This window comes from Erpetoichthys calabaricus, chromosome 3 (genome assembly GCF_900747795.2).
Source record: "Erpetoichthys calabaricus chromosome 3, fErpCal1.3, whole genome shotgun sequence".
In the NCBI taxonomy this organism is placed as follows: Eukaryota; Metazoa; Chordata; class Cladistia; order Polypteriformes; family Polypteridae; genus Erpetoichthys; species Erpetoichthys calabaricus.
Window position 1 is genome coordinate 86747901 of NC_041396.2, and position 16738 is coordinate 86764638.

The 16738-nt window shown below is 37.6% G+C and overlaps 1 protein-coding gene across 3 annotated transcripts in view; it reads right to left on the reverse strand.

The window, feature by feature from the left end:
* LOC114648168 (FYVE, RhoGEF and PH domain-containing protein 2-like) overlaps positions 1-16738 on the reverse strand; it is an 81694-nt gene that overhangs the window by 36748 nt on the left and 28208 nt on the right. For 2 of the 3 annotated variants that reach the window (XR_007934439.1, XM_028797041.2), the window contains exons 4-7: positions 6880-6969; positions 5463-5611; positions 2107-2263; positions 1599-1737 (exon numbers count right to left, since the gene is read on the reverse strand). Coding sequence is in view for 2 of the 3 variants with exons in the window: in XM_028797041.2 (XP_028652874.1) it covers positions 1599-1737; positions 2107-2263; positions 5463-5611; positions 6880-6969 (535 nt within the window). In the remaining variant the exon portion in view is untranslated. Of the gene's footprint in view, positions 1-1598; positions 1738-2106; positions 2264-5462; positions 5612-6857; positions 6970-16738 lie in introns of all 3 variants that reach the window. The other variant, XM_051924643.1, reaches the window with a different exon arrangement.

The window sequence follows — 16738 nt, forward strand, 5'->3', positions numbered from 1 at the left end:
AGTATTGAGCAAAGGCTGTGAATACTTATGTACATGGGATTTCTCAGTTTTTTTATTTTTAATAAATTTGCAAAAACCTCAAGTAAACTTTTTTCACGTTGTCATTATGGGGTGTTGTGTGCAGAATTCTGAGGAAAAAAATGAATTTAATCCATTTTGGAATATGGCTGTAACATAACAAAATGAAAATGGGAGTCTGTTATAGACCTGTCCACTCAGTATCCATGTACCACTTTATGTCAATATCAAAAAAGAGGCTTACAAGGGGTTATTATAGTAATTACAATGTTAATCATTTAAATATTTACTAGAAAAACCATGCAAAGAGTGGAACACAGGAACAGGAGATCATGCATGTGATACAATAGTTGTTTTTTAAAGCAGAATATCAAGACTCCAGTAACAGGAGAAACAGATTATATTTAAACAGGGATTGTCAGACTCTTCTGGTCCAGACTTTCTTTATGGTTTACGTTCTGTGCTAGAAGAAGCAAGGACCCACAATTTTCATTGTAGACCTAACTAACTGAAGAGTATTTAAAAATTTTTTTTTTTTTTTTTTTTTAAGAAAGGTACCAGTCTTTGTACCCCTTTCATATGTTGACAGCAGCATAATTATAGGTGCTATTTACAAGGTGATTTTCCAACTGAAGAGAGGAGGAACAAGCAAAAAAATAAAAATAGATAAAGACATGAAAAGATTTATACCAATAATCAATTAAAACACCTCAATGTCTGTCTGACACTGTGCTCTACCATCAACCAACAGCCCGACATTTTCAAACAAGAGGGGTTTTGCTTTCGGTAATGGATATCTTCCTTTACTAGAAGAGAAATTTCTAGTGAATGAAAAACTCTGTTCACCTTGCCAGCCAATATCGGCCAACCAGCTGTTGACCTCTACACCCACAGCAGATCAGTGTTTTGTGTGTACAGTATTTCATGTTTCTGTCTTTACTGAGCTATTAGAATGTTGATTTATCTTTTTAATCATCCTGCCAACTATGAGAAAGCACTCTCAGCATCATGGGCAAGAAGTCCCATGATGGCACTAGTGTGTCTTTAGTGTAATGCCACTAAAGAGTTCCAAAAGCACTTCCATCAAACCCAGTAAGGGCCAGAGCAGAATCTTTATAAATAAAAAAAGATTTATTATGCAAAATGCCCTGTAACTAAAAGCCAGCTTCAGAGAGCACAAAAGGCAAAAAGGAGTTGCCTAAAACACACAACATTCCAGGCGAATAAAGTTAGGTTAAATCACCCATAAACCACAAAAAGTAAACTCGGCACTTCTCAGGCACATTCAAAATGAACCATCAGGGACTGTGGGAGACCCTTTGGATTTATAAGGCAGGTGGCCCCTCCTCTTGGGGGGAACATCCACTAAACGCATGGAACATAACAGGCAGCTTACATAGATAAACAAAATCAAAAACAAAGGATAATGTACATAGCCAACATAGGTAAAAACAACATAATCAATATAAATCATAGAATTAAAAATGAACATAAGACATGCATTTGAACCCCAGAAAGGGAAGGAAGCCAGGCTGAGACATGACACTCAAAAGGCTGTTTCCCAAGAGCTGGATACTTACTTTCTGCATCTGGTCGATCGACAGAGCCAGCAGGCAGTTTACTGAGATAATCCTTGAGCAGCATCTCATATCGCGGAATCCTCTGCACAGGTTCCAGCATGTGGTGCTGCAAAGACAGATTTCCGCAAATGCCCCGCTTCTAGACAGAAAACACACAAGAAAGTCACGTGAGGCAACAAAAAAATCTTTATTTCATATATGGTGTCTTTAAGGGGGAACTTCATCCTAAAAAACACCTAACATAAACTTTGTAACAAGCATCCCAAAAATTAAACTGGTTACAATGACAGCATTACACAGTGAAGCAGGGTTGCCTGATTCTGATGCCTTAAACTTCAGAGGTCCATTAGAGTAGTTCTGGGTTACACCGATCCACAGAGGATGGTAAAGAAAGTTTGCACAAATGTCAAATAGTGCAGTAGTAGCAGGGAATCCAATGGTCCCTAAAGACAGATGTAACACTTCTAGAAGGCCACAGACAGCAGATAACAAAACTTGATGTCCTCACCTGTATGCCCAAGATGACTTCCTCAAACTGGGAAGACTTCTCCATCCAAATATTTATCAGGTCCATGGCTTTGTCAAACCCTCTGACATATAATCCATACATCTTAAGGAAAGGTGCCAGCTTCTGCAGGATGTCTCCTATGCGTGGGTTTGTTGCCCTGGATTCAAGACACAGATACTTTATAAGACAAATCTAAAATTCTAGGTCTGTCTTTAGCTCTTGAAAATGACTCTGGGTGAAGTTACAAACACCAGGATTGTACCTCCGAAGATGTGTGTTATTTGTTGAGGGGTTTACAACTGCTCTTTTGAATTCCATCTGTGTAAGTTTACTTCTCTCACTCTAAGAAAAGAAAGGCAAGCCAAACACTACAGCCCCTTTCACCCATATATAGAGAGATATTCCCATGTTGACCAGCAATGTTAGATTTCTGTTTTCATCTTATTTACTATGTTGTAAAATACACTTGATCTGCAAAGACACTTTGAGGCCTACTCGATAATCTGAATGGCAAAATGAAAAACTTTTGAATATTAATTTTTAGTGATCCCCAAAGATGAAAGAAATTTAGCTTCAGCCACATAGATGCTGGGTATCGCCTCAACTAACCTCACCTCATGGCTGCCCAGGAGCACAGAAGCATTGTTCTCCTTGGCTTAGATGGGCAAAATCTTATCTCAGAATCCAATCAATTTCCAGACAGTTTCAAATTGCTAGCTATACAAAACAGGAAAATGTCCAAAACATAATCAAGCTAGTTGCCTGGGTTTCTTATGACTGATTAATTTAGTTAAAGTCAGTGTGCTTTACTGTGCAGCAGTGATGAGCGAAACAAGCAAGTATTAATTTGCATACAATTTGAGAAAACTGATGCTGAAATAAATTTTTTGAATTACAAAACACAAAATTTACCACCAAAAGTTTTTATTTTTGAGGTTTTAAGGTGTTGAGAACTAGTTTTTAAGGCCTGTGCTGACCAACTTTTTGGTGTCCTCTGTCACCTGTACATTCTTTCCCTAAGGCTTCAGAAAGTGTTGCTGCTGTGGAAAACATCCTGCATTTTTCCTGTTCTAAAGAAGGCAGGCACTTTTCACCTAATAACTACAGACTACATCTCACATCATGAAGACCTTGTAGAGGCTGGTCCTGGACTATATGAGTCTTCATGTGGTAAACCCCCTGAACCCACCACTGTTTGCCTTATCGGATAAAGATTGGAATGGAGGATACAACCATCTATGTGCTCCACAAGGCTTATTCTTGCCTGGACAAAGCTGGCAGCACTGTCAGGATTATGCTTTTTGATTTCTGAAGCACATTTAATACCATCCAGCCATCCCTGTTAAGGGGTAAACTCAGAGATATGCAGGTGGATGAGCATATGGTGTTCCAAGTGCAGCTTCTAGGTTCTTTTCTGTCTCTAATGCATCTTTAGGACTGCAAATTCCAGGAATGTCACCATTTCAAGTCAAGTCAAGTAGCTGTATTGTCATACCATCTATACACACAATTGGAGCATACAAATGCATGAAATAATGTTCCACAGGACCCCAGTGCAACATATACATAAACACAAGACAAGTGCAAGACTGGTTTTGTCCTATGCTAAACTATATTCAGATAAATGAAGAATAGGTCAATGAATAGATAGTAATATTTTGAAATAGCAATGAATAATACAATAACTAATAATAAAAGCAACAGTAGTAACAAGTGTAACAAATGTACTGAAAATATAATCTACTAGGAGCAGATCTGAGGGCAGGAGGCAGCACAAACTTTAGAATAAGGACAGCCAAACTAATAAGCTGCTGCAGAACTGGTTCGGATGCTACAGTGCCTTCTGCTAGATGGACTGCGACAAAGAGAACGTAGAAGGGGTGGCAGCTGTCCTTCACAATGCTACAGGCTTTCCAGATGCAACACTTCATAAAGATGTCTTTAATGGAGGGCAGAGAGGTAATCATAATTGGCAAAGTGGGGATTGCAGTACAAGAACACATCTAGTGTGTTCAATAGCAGGCAAATGCATGCAGTATTCATGGATGTGAACACTTCCGGATAGGATTAAGCACCTTTCTTCTTGTGTCAACTGCCTGAATTTAGCTGGAAGTGAATACTTTTTGCGAAGTGAAATTTTCAGTTAAATTCACACAAATCATTTTGTGTAATGTTACTGTGCAGCTTTCTTGAAATTTGCTTGTAATGTGCTCAAAGGGGTGGCTACAGTGACTCAAGCCCCTGCCCTTTTCCTCTTGTTGTCCCATGTGCACTATTGCCCCAGTGGGGGCATTTTCATGGTTTTATTTCAGTGCCTTGTTAAAGCTACTAATGCTACTGTTTACTGTCACACGTGGATTTGGTCTTTAACGGGTTCATCGTTACACTGGGTCACTTCCAGCAAGTGGAATTTCCATCAAAGATATGAAGCTGCAGCTTGCATACAGTATCAATTGTAGACAGACTCGCCCAGAGACACTCAGCTAGCTTTAATAGACTTCTATTGTTCAAGCTTTAAGTAATACAACTTCTATTAGCGGGAGGACCCACATGTAATATGAAGCCACTGCAGATACTCCAAAATGCAGTGGCCCGTCATGTATTCAACCAGCCAAACTCAAAATCTGTTATACTCAAAAGTTGTATCCATAAATGATCTTATTAACACACACTCTTTCAGAAACATCTTGAAGCATCTACAATCTTGGACATTGACAGGTTCTTCATACTGGTGTCCTAGTGATGCCACAGATTGAGATCTCCAGGATTACTTTCCCTAGCAATGAGTTGCTACATCATAGCAAAGACACCACAAAATGGTGGCACTCCCTAAAAAACAAAATGGCATCTAAAAATAAAACGAATAAATCTTGAACAAAAATAATCCTCAAAAAAATAAAGATGATCCTTATATTTCAAATACATTATACAAATGATGAGATGTTAAAGAAAAATAATAAAAAATTCAAAATGAATCATAACAAGGACTAGAGGCTGAATAATGAGCTTCTAAATTCAGAGTGCATCAGAGTGAGTCTATAAGCATTTCTAGTTTCATTAACAATGTGTATTTGTGAATAAAAAAAGTCCATGTTCCAATGTGTAAGTCTTTTTCTTTTATACTACATGAAAGGCAGAAGCAATCTATAGAAGCTAAATGATTTTATTTTACTTTGTTGGTAAACCATCACTGCACAACTGGCACAGCCTTCAATGGTTGACACCTGCTTTGTGTCTCCGGACACTCCGTTAATCCAGATAGACTCCAGACTCCATGACCCTCACCTGGTTTAAAGTGAATGGATGTGTGGCTGAACTTAATAAAAAGACTAATCTATTGCCTCCATTTTCCTTACCATTCATCCATTCGTTTCTGTAAGTCTGGAAGGAAGAACTGGCTATGAAACTGGTAGATGGTGGAGATGTTGGAGAAGATCTGCTTGACAACATCTTCTGGAAAGGAGCCGCCTGAGCGAGCCTCTGCTAGTAGCTCAGCATAAAACACCTGCAAGAGAGAATGGGGCATGAGGTAGTGCCAAGACCCCTAGTATCAGCTAATACTGAGGGCCATAATGGTATAGAAGTCTAATTGTATGTATTATGGCTTTCTCAGTAACCCCTATTACAGCATTTCACTCATTTCTTCATGAAATTCAAACACATTCTTACCATAAAGCTTGAGCATTCACTCAATATTAGGACAAATTCAAGTTCAGGTTCACATAGTCACAGAAAAAGCATAGATAAATAAACAGTACAACATTGATTAACTTTTTTTTTCTTTTGGTCTTACCACAATGTTCTTCTACTTTCTTCAATCAGTTACAATACCCTACCAGACAAAAAATGGCAACCTTCCCTTGAGAATCAAGCATGGAAAGTTTCATTTTGTTACATGGATGTGCTGTTCATTGTTGCCACTGCCCTCATTACTTTTACACAGAATGTTCACAGAGGCTTCCACCTAACCCAAGCAACTCAGTTGGTAGAAATGTGTGCAGGTCAGAGACAGAGTCCGTTAAATGGAAGGGGCCTAAAGCTGCAGAACTTCAGGAAGTAGCCTTCCTTTAAAAGATGCTCTTTGTTTTAATAGAGCTGTGACAGCAGAAGTGGCTCAGACCAGTGCTTTATAAGTGCATTCCTCAGAAATTTTGACCATTCTGAAAATGTTCTGAAAAATCTGAGAAATGAATGGACAGAGGAGAATTGACAGGAAAGGAGATGAACTTTCCTTTCCAATCATTCATACAACCTCTCTCCCTGTCACTCAACAAGGTTGTACACTTTTCAGGGATAGCAGAAATACTGTGTTTATTATCACTTAACATGCGCATTGTGCCCTTGGGTACACATGTTAGTCTCACTCAACCTTGCTTCTTTAGGTATAACAGTCATATTCACATCTCCTAAAAGTGGAGGCTACTTCTCCATTGCAAAAAAGCGTACCATTCTCCAAGACGTGGATGGTACAGTATCCTGAACTTGAATCTTAAGTATTCTTTCCTGGAGCTCCACTCTCTTGTGGTCATTTGTCAGAGGAATGGGTGAATGCAGCCGTTCTGAAAAGCATCTAGAAGGCTGTCCAACTACCAGGGTCACCTGAGTAATAGGAGGGTCCCTGGAGTAATGAAGTTACAATGCCATAGCAGGAAAAGGATGGATGAATACTCTGTTACATTTCAAAACATTTTGTAGTACTGTAGTGATTATTATGAAAGACCTTTATGAAATAAACATTGATTGGCCATTACCAGCAAAGTCCCAAAGCCTGACCTGATTGAGCAAGTGCAGGCGACTGACATAGGCCTTCTCTGTGTCTAGAAGTTCCTGGGAAATTTTGAACAGTTTTTCTTCATTCGTTTCCTGAGAAAAGAAGTAAAAAAAATGTTTTTCCACACCAGAAGGTTCCACAGGGAATTTTCAATAGTGAGCGTTTCAGGAAGGGCACTACTATAATAATAACTATAAAGCATATTTTGTACAATGAATGCAGCTCATAGTGCTGTGCACAAAAATGAAAATACCAATTACCTTAAAAATTATATAAATATTGTCACACACATGCGATTAGGGGACAACTAAAGGGCCTGAATAGATGTAATTCCACGCCGGACCATGGGAAGGCGAAGTGCACTGATTCTCTCTCTCAATTCCTTGTAGACAATTTTTGGGAAGTTCTACCCAGTTCTGGGGCAACCAACAATGTCACTTCCGATTCCGGTCCTGATGACATCACATCCTCTACGTGCATTTAAAGGCCGCCATCTTAAGACAACAGTCAGTTCTGTTTTGGACTCAACCGTGTGAACATGTCTGTTCTATTTAATCAATTTCGCAGCCGGGAAATATTATATGGGTGGCTGCCCCAAACCTTCCCAATGTCTCTTGGTCGTTCTTGTTACAATATACATATTAAAATTATATGTGTATATCTAATATATAAAGCTCAAAATCTGTGTGTGTATACATGTCTGATATACAAATCCACACAGTTGGACCAATCTCTGCCAAAATTTGCACAGCTCTCTTATTTGATCGGGGAAGACCATAGACTGTTCCAACTCAAATGTTTGACCCAATATATCAATATTTCAGAATGAAAAATGTAGCTATGCTAACGTTTATTAACTGACCTGGAAAAGAAGTTTATACAGGACAAAGGACTGACAGGCCACATGAAAAGCACTACTGACTCATAAATGGATGAGTGTAGATGGGGTGGTCTCCTGGACAGAAAAACTGAGATGGCATCACATTTGGCATAGAAAGTAACTTGCCAAATGGAAGGACAGGGGTCGGTACAAGTCAGTTCAGCTCAAAAGAATACATACTTAGTAGGTACACTTCCAAAGTTTAGTGCAGGTGCTACAAGTTACGCCTGTTAGCTTTGGTGAGGTTTTACTAAAAGTGGAAAAGAAAGTAACGCTGTTATTGCTAATTTCAGGTCCATGAAGTGGTATGTAAGAAATGATTTTACACCCAGAACAAACACACAGTAACATGTCTGGTTATCCGATCTTGCTGCTCAGGCCGCCCCCTTCACAAGCTACTGGAACCTCCAATATATATACTCCTATATAACCTCCTATATATATATATATATATATATATATGTATATACTGAGGGAAGCATAGTGGCTCACTGGGAGCACTGCTTCCTTGCAGTTAGGAGACTGGGGCTCATGACATGGGTGTTCTTTACATGAACTTTGCATGTTCATCTTGTGTTCTCTTCACCTCAGGATTTAAAAAAATATCGATCATAAAATCAGACCCTGACGCCCATTCAAAAATACGGCACATTTTTTTTTTTTACATCTTCCTGCTTCCTCTAATCACACACCAGTTTCTCAGATACATCATATTTTGTTGCAGCAGTGCAGTTACCAATTTCTTTCACCACTTCAAGTACTTTTAATTTAAAACCAGCCTCATATTTTCTTCTGATCGAACACTCCATCAGGGATGTTCTTACAATAAAGGTGTATGAGGGTGTGATATACAAAAAACACAAAACAGTGCAAACGTTGCTTCAGAATAGTTTGGGTATTAACGTGTGGTCATGTAGGCACAATACATAGAAAAAAAAGGCAGTGTGCTCTGTGGTTACTCTCTCAGGTGGGCGTTAGCATATCATAATCTCTTGGACGAATAGCGTGAGTATTCCACATTCGATTTATATGGTGGGTAATCAATCTGTTAAAGTCTTTAATTCTTTTCAATTCTGTTACCAAAATTGTGTTGAATAGGATTATTAGAGATAAATATCATAAGTAAATATAGGTATTTAAACTGTTTTGGTAGAATGAATGGATAAATGTCCATTCTATATGTGCTGGAGAGTTCACTGGAAAAATACACTTTTATTCAAATTCATTTTGAGACCACAAGCCTTTTGGAATGCTGCTAATGTGTTAAAGACTAATGGTAAAGATATTTGTGGGTGTTATAAATAAAGTTCTGTATGATCTCGTGTAATGATATTTTCTGTTTGAGTCCTTCTCTGGTAATCCCCTTAATCTCTGGTGTATTCTGAAAATGAATAGCCAATGGTTCAATGGCTATTGTGAAAAACAATTATGATAGAAGGCTAGTTTGAAGTAGTGTGAGTTTGTGTTGTTAATATTAAATGAGGGCATCTGAACTGGTATAAAGTAATCTTATCCATTAGGATATATTTGGGCCAAACCTGAATTTGTGTAAAGCATTAAATGTATAGTCCCATTTGACTCTATCAAAGTCTTTTTTCTGCCTCCAAAGATAAAATGATTTTTGGTGAGGTAGATTTTGTGGGAGAGTATATTACATTAAACAGGCACCAAAGGTTTAAAACTAAGTACCTGTCTTTAATAAATCCAATTCAACCTTGTGATATTACAGAAGGAAGCACTTTCTCAATCCTTTTAGTTAAAGCCTTGAAGAGAATCTTAACATAGTTATTCAGAAGTGAAACGGGTCCATATGATGCACATTGCAGTAAATCTTTTTTCTTTGAAAAAATAGTAATTAATTCAGAAGTTCTGGGGTAAATTTTTATTTTCTCTGGCTTTATGACTATAAATGAAACTTATACCACAGTAATTTAGTGAAAAATAAAATATCAATGTATATTGAATATCTCTCCATAACCCAAAAATATCAAGATACAGTTTTTAAGCCATATCATCTAGCCCTAGTGGATAGGGATCAAGGCTTTCACTTTCCCCACTTTGGAGTGAGTTTACAACACCCAGTAGTTCTGAGAGTTTCAGAGGTTTATCAAATTCTCTTGCGCTAAGATTATCGAGCTGTGATATTTGTATTGCATTAAAAATCTCATTAGACTCTGCCTTGTCTTCTTTAAACTAAAAGGTACATAAAGATTTGTAATACTTCTTTAACATGTAAGTTATGTTTTTATGGTCCATGATCTTATCTGTATCTGCATTGGTAAGTTTTGGTATTGTGTTGTGAACTTCCTGCTCATGGATTTGATGAGCTGAAATCTCACTGATTAACTCTGATGCTTGCTTGGTTTCCCATTTATTTTTAGGGGAGATATATGAAACAAAAACACCTTCAAAGTTTCCTAAATCATTCCCGTGGAGACCTCTAAGCTTACATTAGTCTCTAAAAAATAATTGATTTGTTTGGAGATTAATTCTATGAAGTTCCTATATGCTAACAACAGGGAGTTTAGACCACTAGTTACAAAATGAGTATGTGTTATTCAGGCTCAAAGATCAGAGTGGTGTGATATGAGATAACAATAATAATGTACTTACAGATTTGATAGTGGGCAGTAAATTATGAAGAAATAATCAAATTCGGAAGGAATAGAAGGAATTTGCATTGAGAATAAAGCATATTCTCTTGATTTTGGATATTAGAATCTCCATGGGTCCAATAAATTATAATCATTACAAACTAGATGTTATTTTCACTGTAGTTGAAGATCTGTCCAAGTCTGGATTTAAAATGCAATTAAAATCTCCAGCCATTTTAATTTTATGAATACTGATATTGGGAATGTATTGAAATACACTTTGGATAAAACCTCTATCATCCCCATTAGGTGGATATGTATTTATCAAAATTACTTTAGAATTGAATAAATTACACATCACCATGACATGGCGCCCTTCTGGGTTGGATACTATGTCTAATTCTAAATGTGATTTCCTTATGTATTAAAATTCCCACACCTCTTTGCAGTTGAGACTGGTTCTTATCTTAAATAAGTCTCCTATAAAAATTCTGTCTTGCCTTTAGACCTGTGAGGCAGGAGAACACTCTATTTCAGGGGTTCTCAAACTCAGGTTTGAATGAACACTTGTAGCCACTGCAGCCCTTCAAGAACAGAGTTTGAGACTACTGATCTAAAGAGAAATATAGCAGTGCTTCTCAAACTTGGTCCTGGGGGCCCACTGTGGCTGCAGGTTTTTGTTGTAATCTGTGACAACACCTGATAACACTGATCTCATTTAATTAGCTGGTATTTTTTTTTCTTATTCTACAGTCAGAAAAGCACAGAAGCATGATTTTTACATTTATAAGACATTTAGAAATATTTCTGCTTTTGCTACAGGTTTAAATACTTAGCTCTCTTTTGTTGATTTCATTATATTTTGCCCTTTCTCTCTGTAGTTTTCCCCCTTCGTTGTGTCTTATTAATGACAATTAAAAACGAGCAAAGCAGACACCCAGTCAAACAACACTGAATAATCAAAGGCTACAACTACTTTAGCGTCAGACCCACTAATTAGTAAATAATGGATTAATTAAACAATTAGAACCACTGGAAAAGTAGAATGAAAATCAAGATGAAAAAAATACATCATTGTTATTTTCTACCAACCATATTGATCTCTGATTTTATCTCAGGCACATAAAATTTATAGACATAATTTTGCCACCTGCATTCTTGAAAAGATATCAAAAATCAGAAAGCAGATGTGTAGACCCCACTTAGCTGTATTGAGGGGAACAAAGAAAAATATGCAGTGTCTAGTGTCTAGGTTAGGGGCAGTGAGACTTCAATAGCCCACCCATAAGAAGAGTAAACCCTTAATGAACTGAGCAAGAGTAAGTTATAGGTGTATGGACAGGCACAAAATGACAGAGACAGCATCTGCGATTAAGAACAATATATACATTATATAAACCTGTTTGTCCAGAGCAGGATCACAGAAAGCCTGGAGCCTACCCCAGCAGGTTTGGATGCAAGACAGAAAAATATTTGGTATGCAATATGTATGATATGGATGACGTTAAGAACAAAAAGAATATGATATTTCATCTATCTATTTTGAGAGAGAGAGAAAAATTTTAAAAAGAGGGACAAATATTCAAAAATATAATTCTACTACAGGATTATTTTCACAACAGGTATTTTGAGCTGTGAATATAAACTAAAAAAAACCTAAATTAGTAAATATAGAATAAATACAAAAACACATCAATATGTTTAGCTTTTCACCAGTTGGCAGACTCTCTTCGCCTGCCTACCTGTTGTTCAGTAGAGACATTGCCAGCTCAGGAATTTTACAAGGTTTGTATCGCTTTGTTGTTAAATGACTTTTTTAAAGCAAAAGTGATTGGTCAGTAACAATATGCTGATAGTGTATGATGACCTAGTCAGTCTCTTGATCAGTGCCGTTTTATTTTCAAAAAGGATTTCTCTTGTGTGAAATGGCAGGTGAATTACTGTCAACAAAATGCAGCCACCTGGGAAATAAACTGAAACGTTTCTCACTCGTGATTTTTCTGTCCATACGGTAAAGGTTTTGTTGACCAGCATGTTCCAATTTCAGGGATTTGTATTAAATCTTGATATATAATAAGTGCAAAGAAAGGCGGCACAGTAAATTGCTTCCTATTTCACATGCTTTACATGCCTGTATTCAGCTTGCTCTGTCACCGCAAATACTGTGTGAACACCTGTTGTCCTTCACCAGCCACTGCTCACTGGATGAATATATGCAGGTGGCTCATGGTGGATTATTTTCTATTTTAGAGTTAAAAGTTAAAGGGGTTAAAGACTAACAGCAAGAATATTCATTCAAAAATGTAAACTAAAAATATTTTAGTAAATTATTATTTTATTTCAGTTAGTCTTTCCTGCTAGTTTAATAGTTTTGTTTAGTTTTTTTCATTTCAGATTTGTTAATTATTTTATTTCCGTTTACGAAAATGTTTTTTTAATAATAGTTTCAGTTTTGATTTTAGTTTTTGTTAACTATAATAACCTTGCTTCTTTTGAATTAATTTCAATTGTTCTTGAAGACTCAGACCCCTCAATTGTTTCTTTTTCCTTAATTAGCAGTCAAATAATAATGAGATATAAAATGAGCCAAGACATGACCAGCAAACTGTGTCCATCACACAATGTCTGAAAATAAAAAATGATGAATGTCTCAGGAATGCTGATCTGCTCAGGTCCACAAAACATTTTAACAGTGCTCTTAGAAAAGAGAAAATCAATAATTTTGAAAATGTATGCCATTCTGCAATGACAGCAGCAACAAGCCATGGAATTAAAGAACGGGTTTAATTAACAACAAGAATCGGCTCCTAATTAAGCATCTGGTTGGTGGGAAATTGGTTGGAGTTTGAGGCCCTGACTTAGTTGGTCTTCTGTTGGCTCGTTCACTTCAAATTTCATTTCTGTTTGGGTGCCATTTAATGAAAGAAATGAATAAATTCAGAGGAACAATGAAGAAAATCAGGGGAACAAATCTTAAAAAACAAGTCAATTAAAATGAAAGGAAAAGTAATTAATTACCAGCAATAACTGGTCACCAATCAAGAAAAGGGTTAGAATGAAAGCCTGAAGCCACTGCGGCCCTCCAGGACCAGAGTTTGAGACCACTGCTTTAGATCATGATTGAAGCCTTTGACATTCCAGCTTACAATGTTCAATGGTTAGCCAGAGAAATACTGCTTTTGAACATTTGGGAACATTTTGTAAACTTAAGTAAAATCAGTGTGTTATTTCAGAATTTAGCTATAACATTAATTTCATATTATCATTTCAGGGTATTGTGGTTAAGGAGCTTGCCATTAGCAATCACAATTGTGAGGATAAAAAGAGCAGATGAAAAGCAATTTGCCCCCACAACACCACTCTCTAAGTGAGGCTAAACCACACACTTCACACTTCACTTCTTTACACTTCCATCCATTAATTTTCCAACCTGCTGAATCCAAAAACAGGGTCACGGGGGTCTGCTGGAGCCAATCCCAGCCAACACAGGGCACAAGGCAGTAACCAATCCTGGGCAGGGTGCCAACCCACCGCAAGACACACACAAACACACCCACACACCAGGGCCAATTTAGAATCACCAATCCACCTAACCTGCATGTCTTTGGACTGTGGGAGGAAATCGGAGCACCCGGAGGAAACTCACGCAGACATGGGGAGAACATGCAAACTCCATGCAGGGAGGACCTGGGAAGTGAACCCGGGTCTCCTAACTGCGAGGCAGCAGCGCTACCACTGCGCCACCATGCTGCCCTTTTTCACACTTTCAGTTACTTAATGGTTACTCATATACATGTTGTGAGTACCACAGTTGAGATGTACAGGCATCCTGAATGGGATGAAGGATGATTCCTTGCCCAGCCAGGATGCTATCATATAGGAAAATAGATTACTGTGGCAGCCCTTTTGGGTTCCTTGGAGGCCGCCAGACAGAGTTGCTGGGATTAGTAATCTTTACTTTCATGAACTTCCATTTGACCCAGAAGTGCTTCAGGCTGGCAATGTCCTAGCACCAGAAGTGCTCTCAGGTCATAAAAGAAGCCATTCAGCCTCATCCAGAAGGCAGAGGACAACACTTGCCTTGTAGAAGAGGAGAACAATGAAGAAGGAGGAAGGTCTTCATTGTTGTGGTGTGCTGCAGACAGGATTCTAAAATGGCCTCTAAACTGACTAGATAAACTAAAATCATTATATTTGAACCCATGACTGTTTCTATGTCAGTTGTGTCCAGGGTTTCGAGCTCAGTAACACCCCTATTTTTCACAGCATATATTTAATAAATTAAACTACTATATCTTAATACATAGTTTGCCTGCCTCCTCACTCACTCACTCACTCATGTCCATCCGAAGCCGAATGCGCAGTCGCCTTCTGCGCATGTCCAAAGCTGAATGCGCAGTCGCCTTCTGCGCAGCTGCCCAAAAAACCTTACGAGACCAAAATCCAACCCCAACATTGCAGCAGGCGACGGATGTAGCCTACGCATTTCGGGATTATTATTCTGAAATCCCAAATCCTTCCTCCCAGACGTAGGATATTAGCCCTGAGCACAGCCAACCCTCACACTCAAAATAATACGTAAGAACATATTATTATTAAGTACTTTCAGCGGCAGGAATGACTCTACAGCCATCACGATCATTACACTACCGTCGTCCACAGATGTTGATGTGTGCGAAGCAAGGTACACATTCTAAGCCGCATACAAATCTCCACAGGTGGCGCGATACGCATTGTCGTGCGCTGCTGTTGAGATATGAGTAAAATAAAATGCTGCTGGCCTATTCGCACCAAGCACTGAATGTTCACCACACCATCTGGAGTGATTTTAATGCCCCTTGCATCCTCGCCCTTTCAAAACTGCTTATTCTCGCAACTTGGTGCCAACGGCCGCAAAAATGCAAAGAGAAAGGCGACTTCAATTAAAGCGCTAGAGGCCTGAAAGGCGATTTCGACTACAGCTCGCGGCCTAATTACACATTCTGATTCAATTATGCATTCATTCAATACACCTATATCAGGTTTGTGGTGCTTATACTTATTACTATTCCATATTTTACTGGAACATTCATCATTCAATATTATACTATAGGCCTGGAAAATTCATCAACTAACAGTACAAGCCTGTACAGTAATGAGTAAAGCGGACTAAAATCATTACAAAAAAACTTCTTTGTTTCTTCTTCTACTTTTCATTGATTTGTATTTCTCATTTTTTCCCTTTTACTGCCATAGGCCTACATAATTATAAAATATGGCAATTTTTATGCACATGACACAAAATAAATTAAGCTTAAAGACTACATGTGTTTCCAAATTCAAAGGGCGTTCCCTGTCAAACTAGCATTCGCCATGACTATAAACAAGTCACAAGGACAAACATTTGACATGGTAGGAATATTCCTTGCCGAACCCATTGTCAGGCATGGTCAATTGTATGTGGCTTTTTCAAGAGTCAGAAGGGCGAGTGATGTGAAGGTGCAAGTTAAAGATGGGCCACATCAAGGGAAATTACTACCAAACAGTGAGAGTGTCTTCACAAAAAATGTAGTCTACAGAGAGATTTTACAACTTTAGTTGCATACCGACAGGCCTCCAGTATACAAACAAAAAACGTTGTCATAGATAGCATGTATTTTTTAAGTGTATGGTATTTTTCGCCGTGATAAAGTCATACATATCCCAAACCTCTTAGTTAATTATCATTACTTACATCACTTTCTTATTTATTTCTTACTTATCATTTGTTCTTCATACACTGCTGACACAAACTCATGCCCGTTTCATCTTACGTTGTCGAAACGGGCTTTTTGTCTAGTAGTAAATAAAGTATAAGCACAAAATGCATTGTTATTATTCTATATTATGCTAAATTATACAATACTATACTATAAAACACAATGATGTACTTTTTTCTGCTAATTATACATTTCTGATATGTTATTATCGATTTATTTTTAATTACTTATTCATTATCATTCTTATCTAAATTAATCTTTTTTTTTATTTGATGACTTGTAAAGCACTTTGAGCTGCAGCCTTTAAATGTAAATGTGCTATAGAAATAAATGTTGTTGTTATTATTGTTGAAGAAGACTGAAGATACAATTAAATATTACTAAATATTAATGAAAGATGAACTTTTAACCCAGGTTGTTTCCTGGAAGGTCATGGCCTCTGAGAGACACATCCCTAACAATATGATTTACTATCCTAATGACAGGAGAGACAAAATGGCAGCATCCATCCATAAATAACTAAAATGGCAATGGAAAGGACCAAAAAGACTTTTTCATGTCTGGGCAACCAGCTTTAAAAATATATTTATGTGTTTTTTCTATTAGTTAAAGTTCAAAACATTATAGTGTGTGTGTAGATATAAGAAAG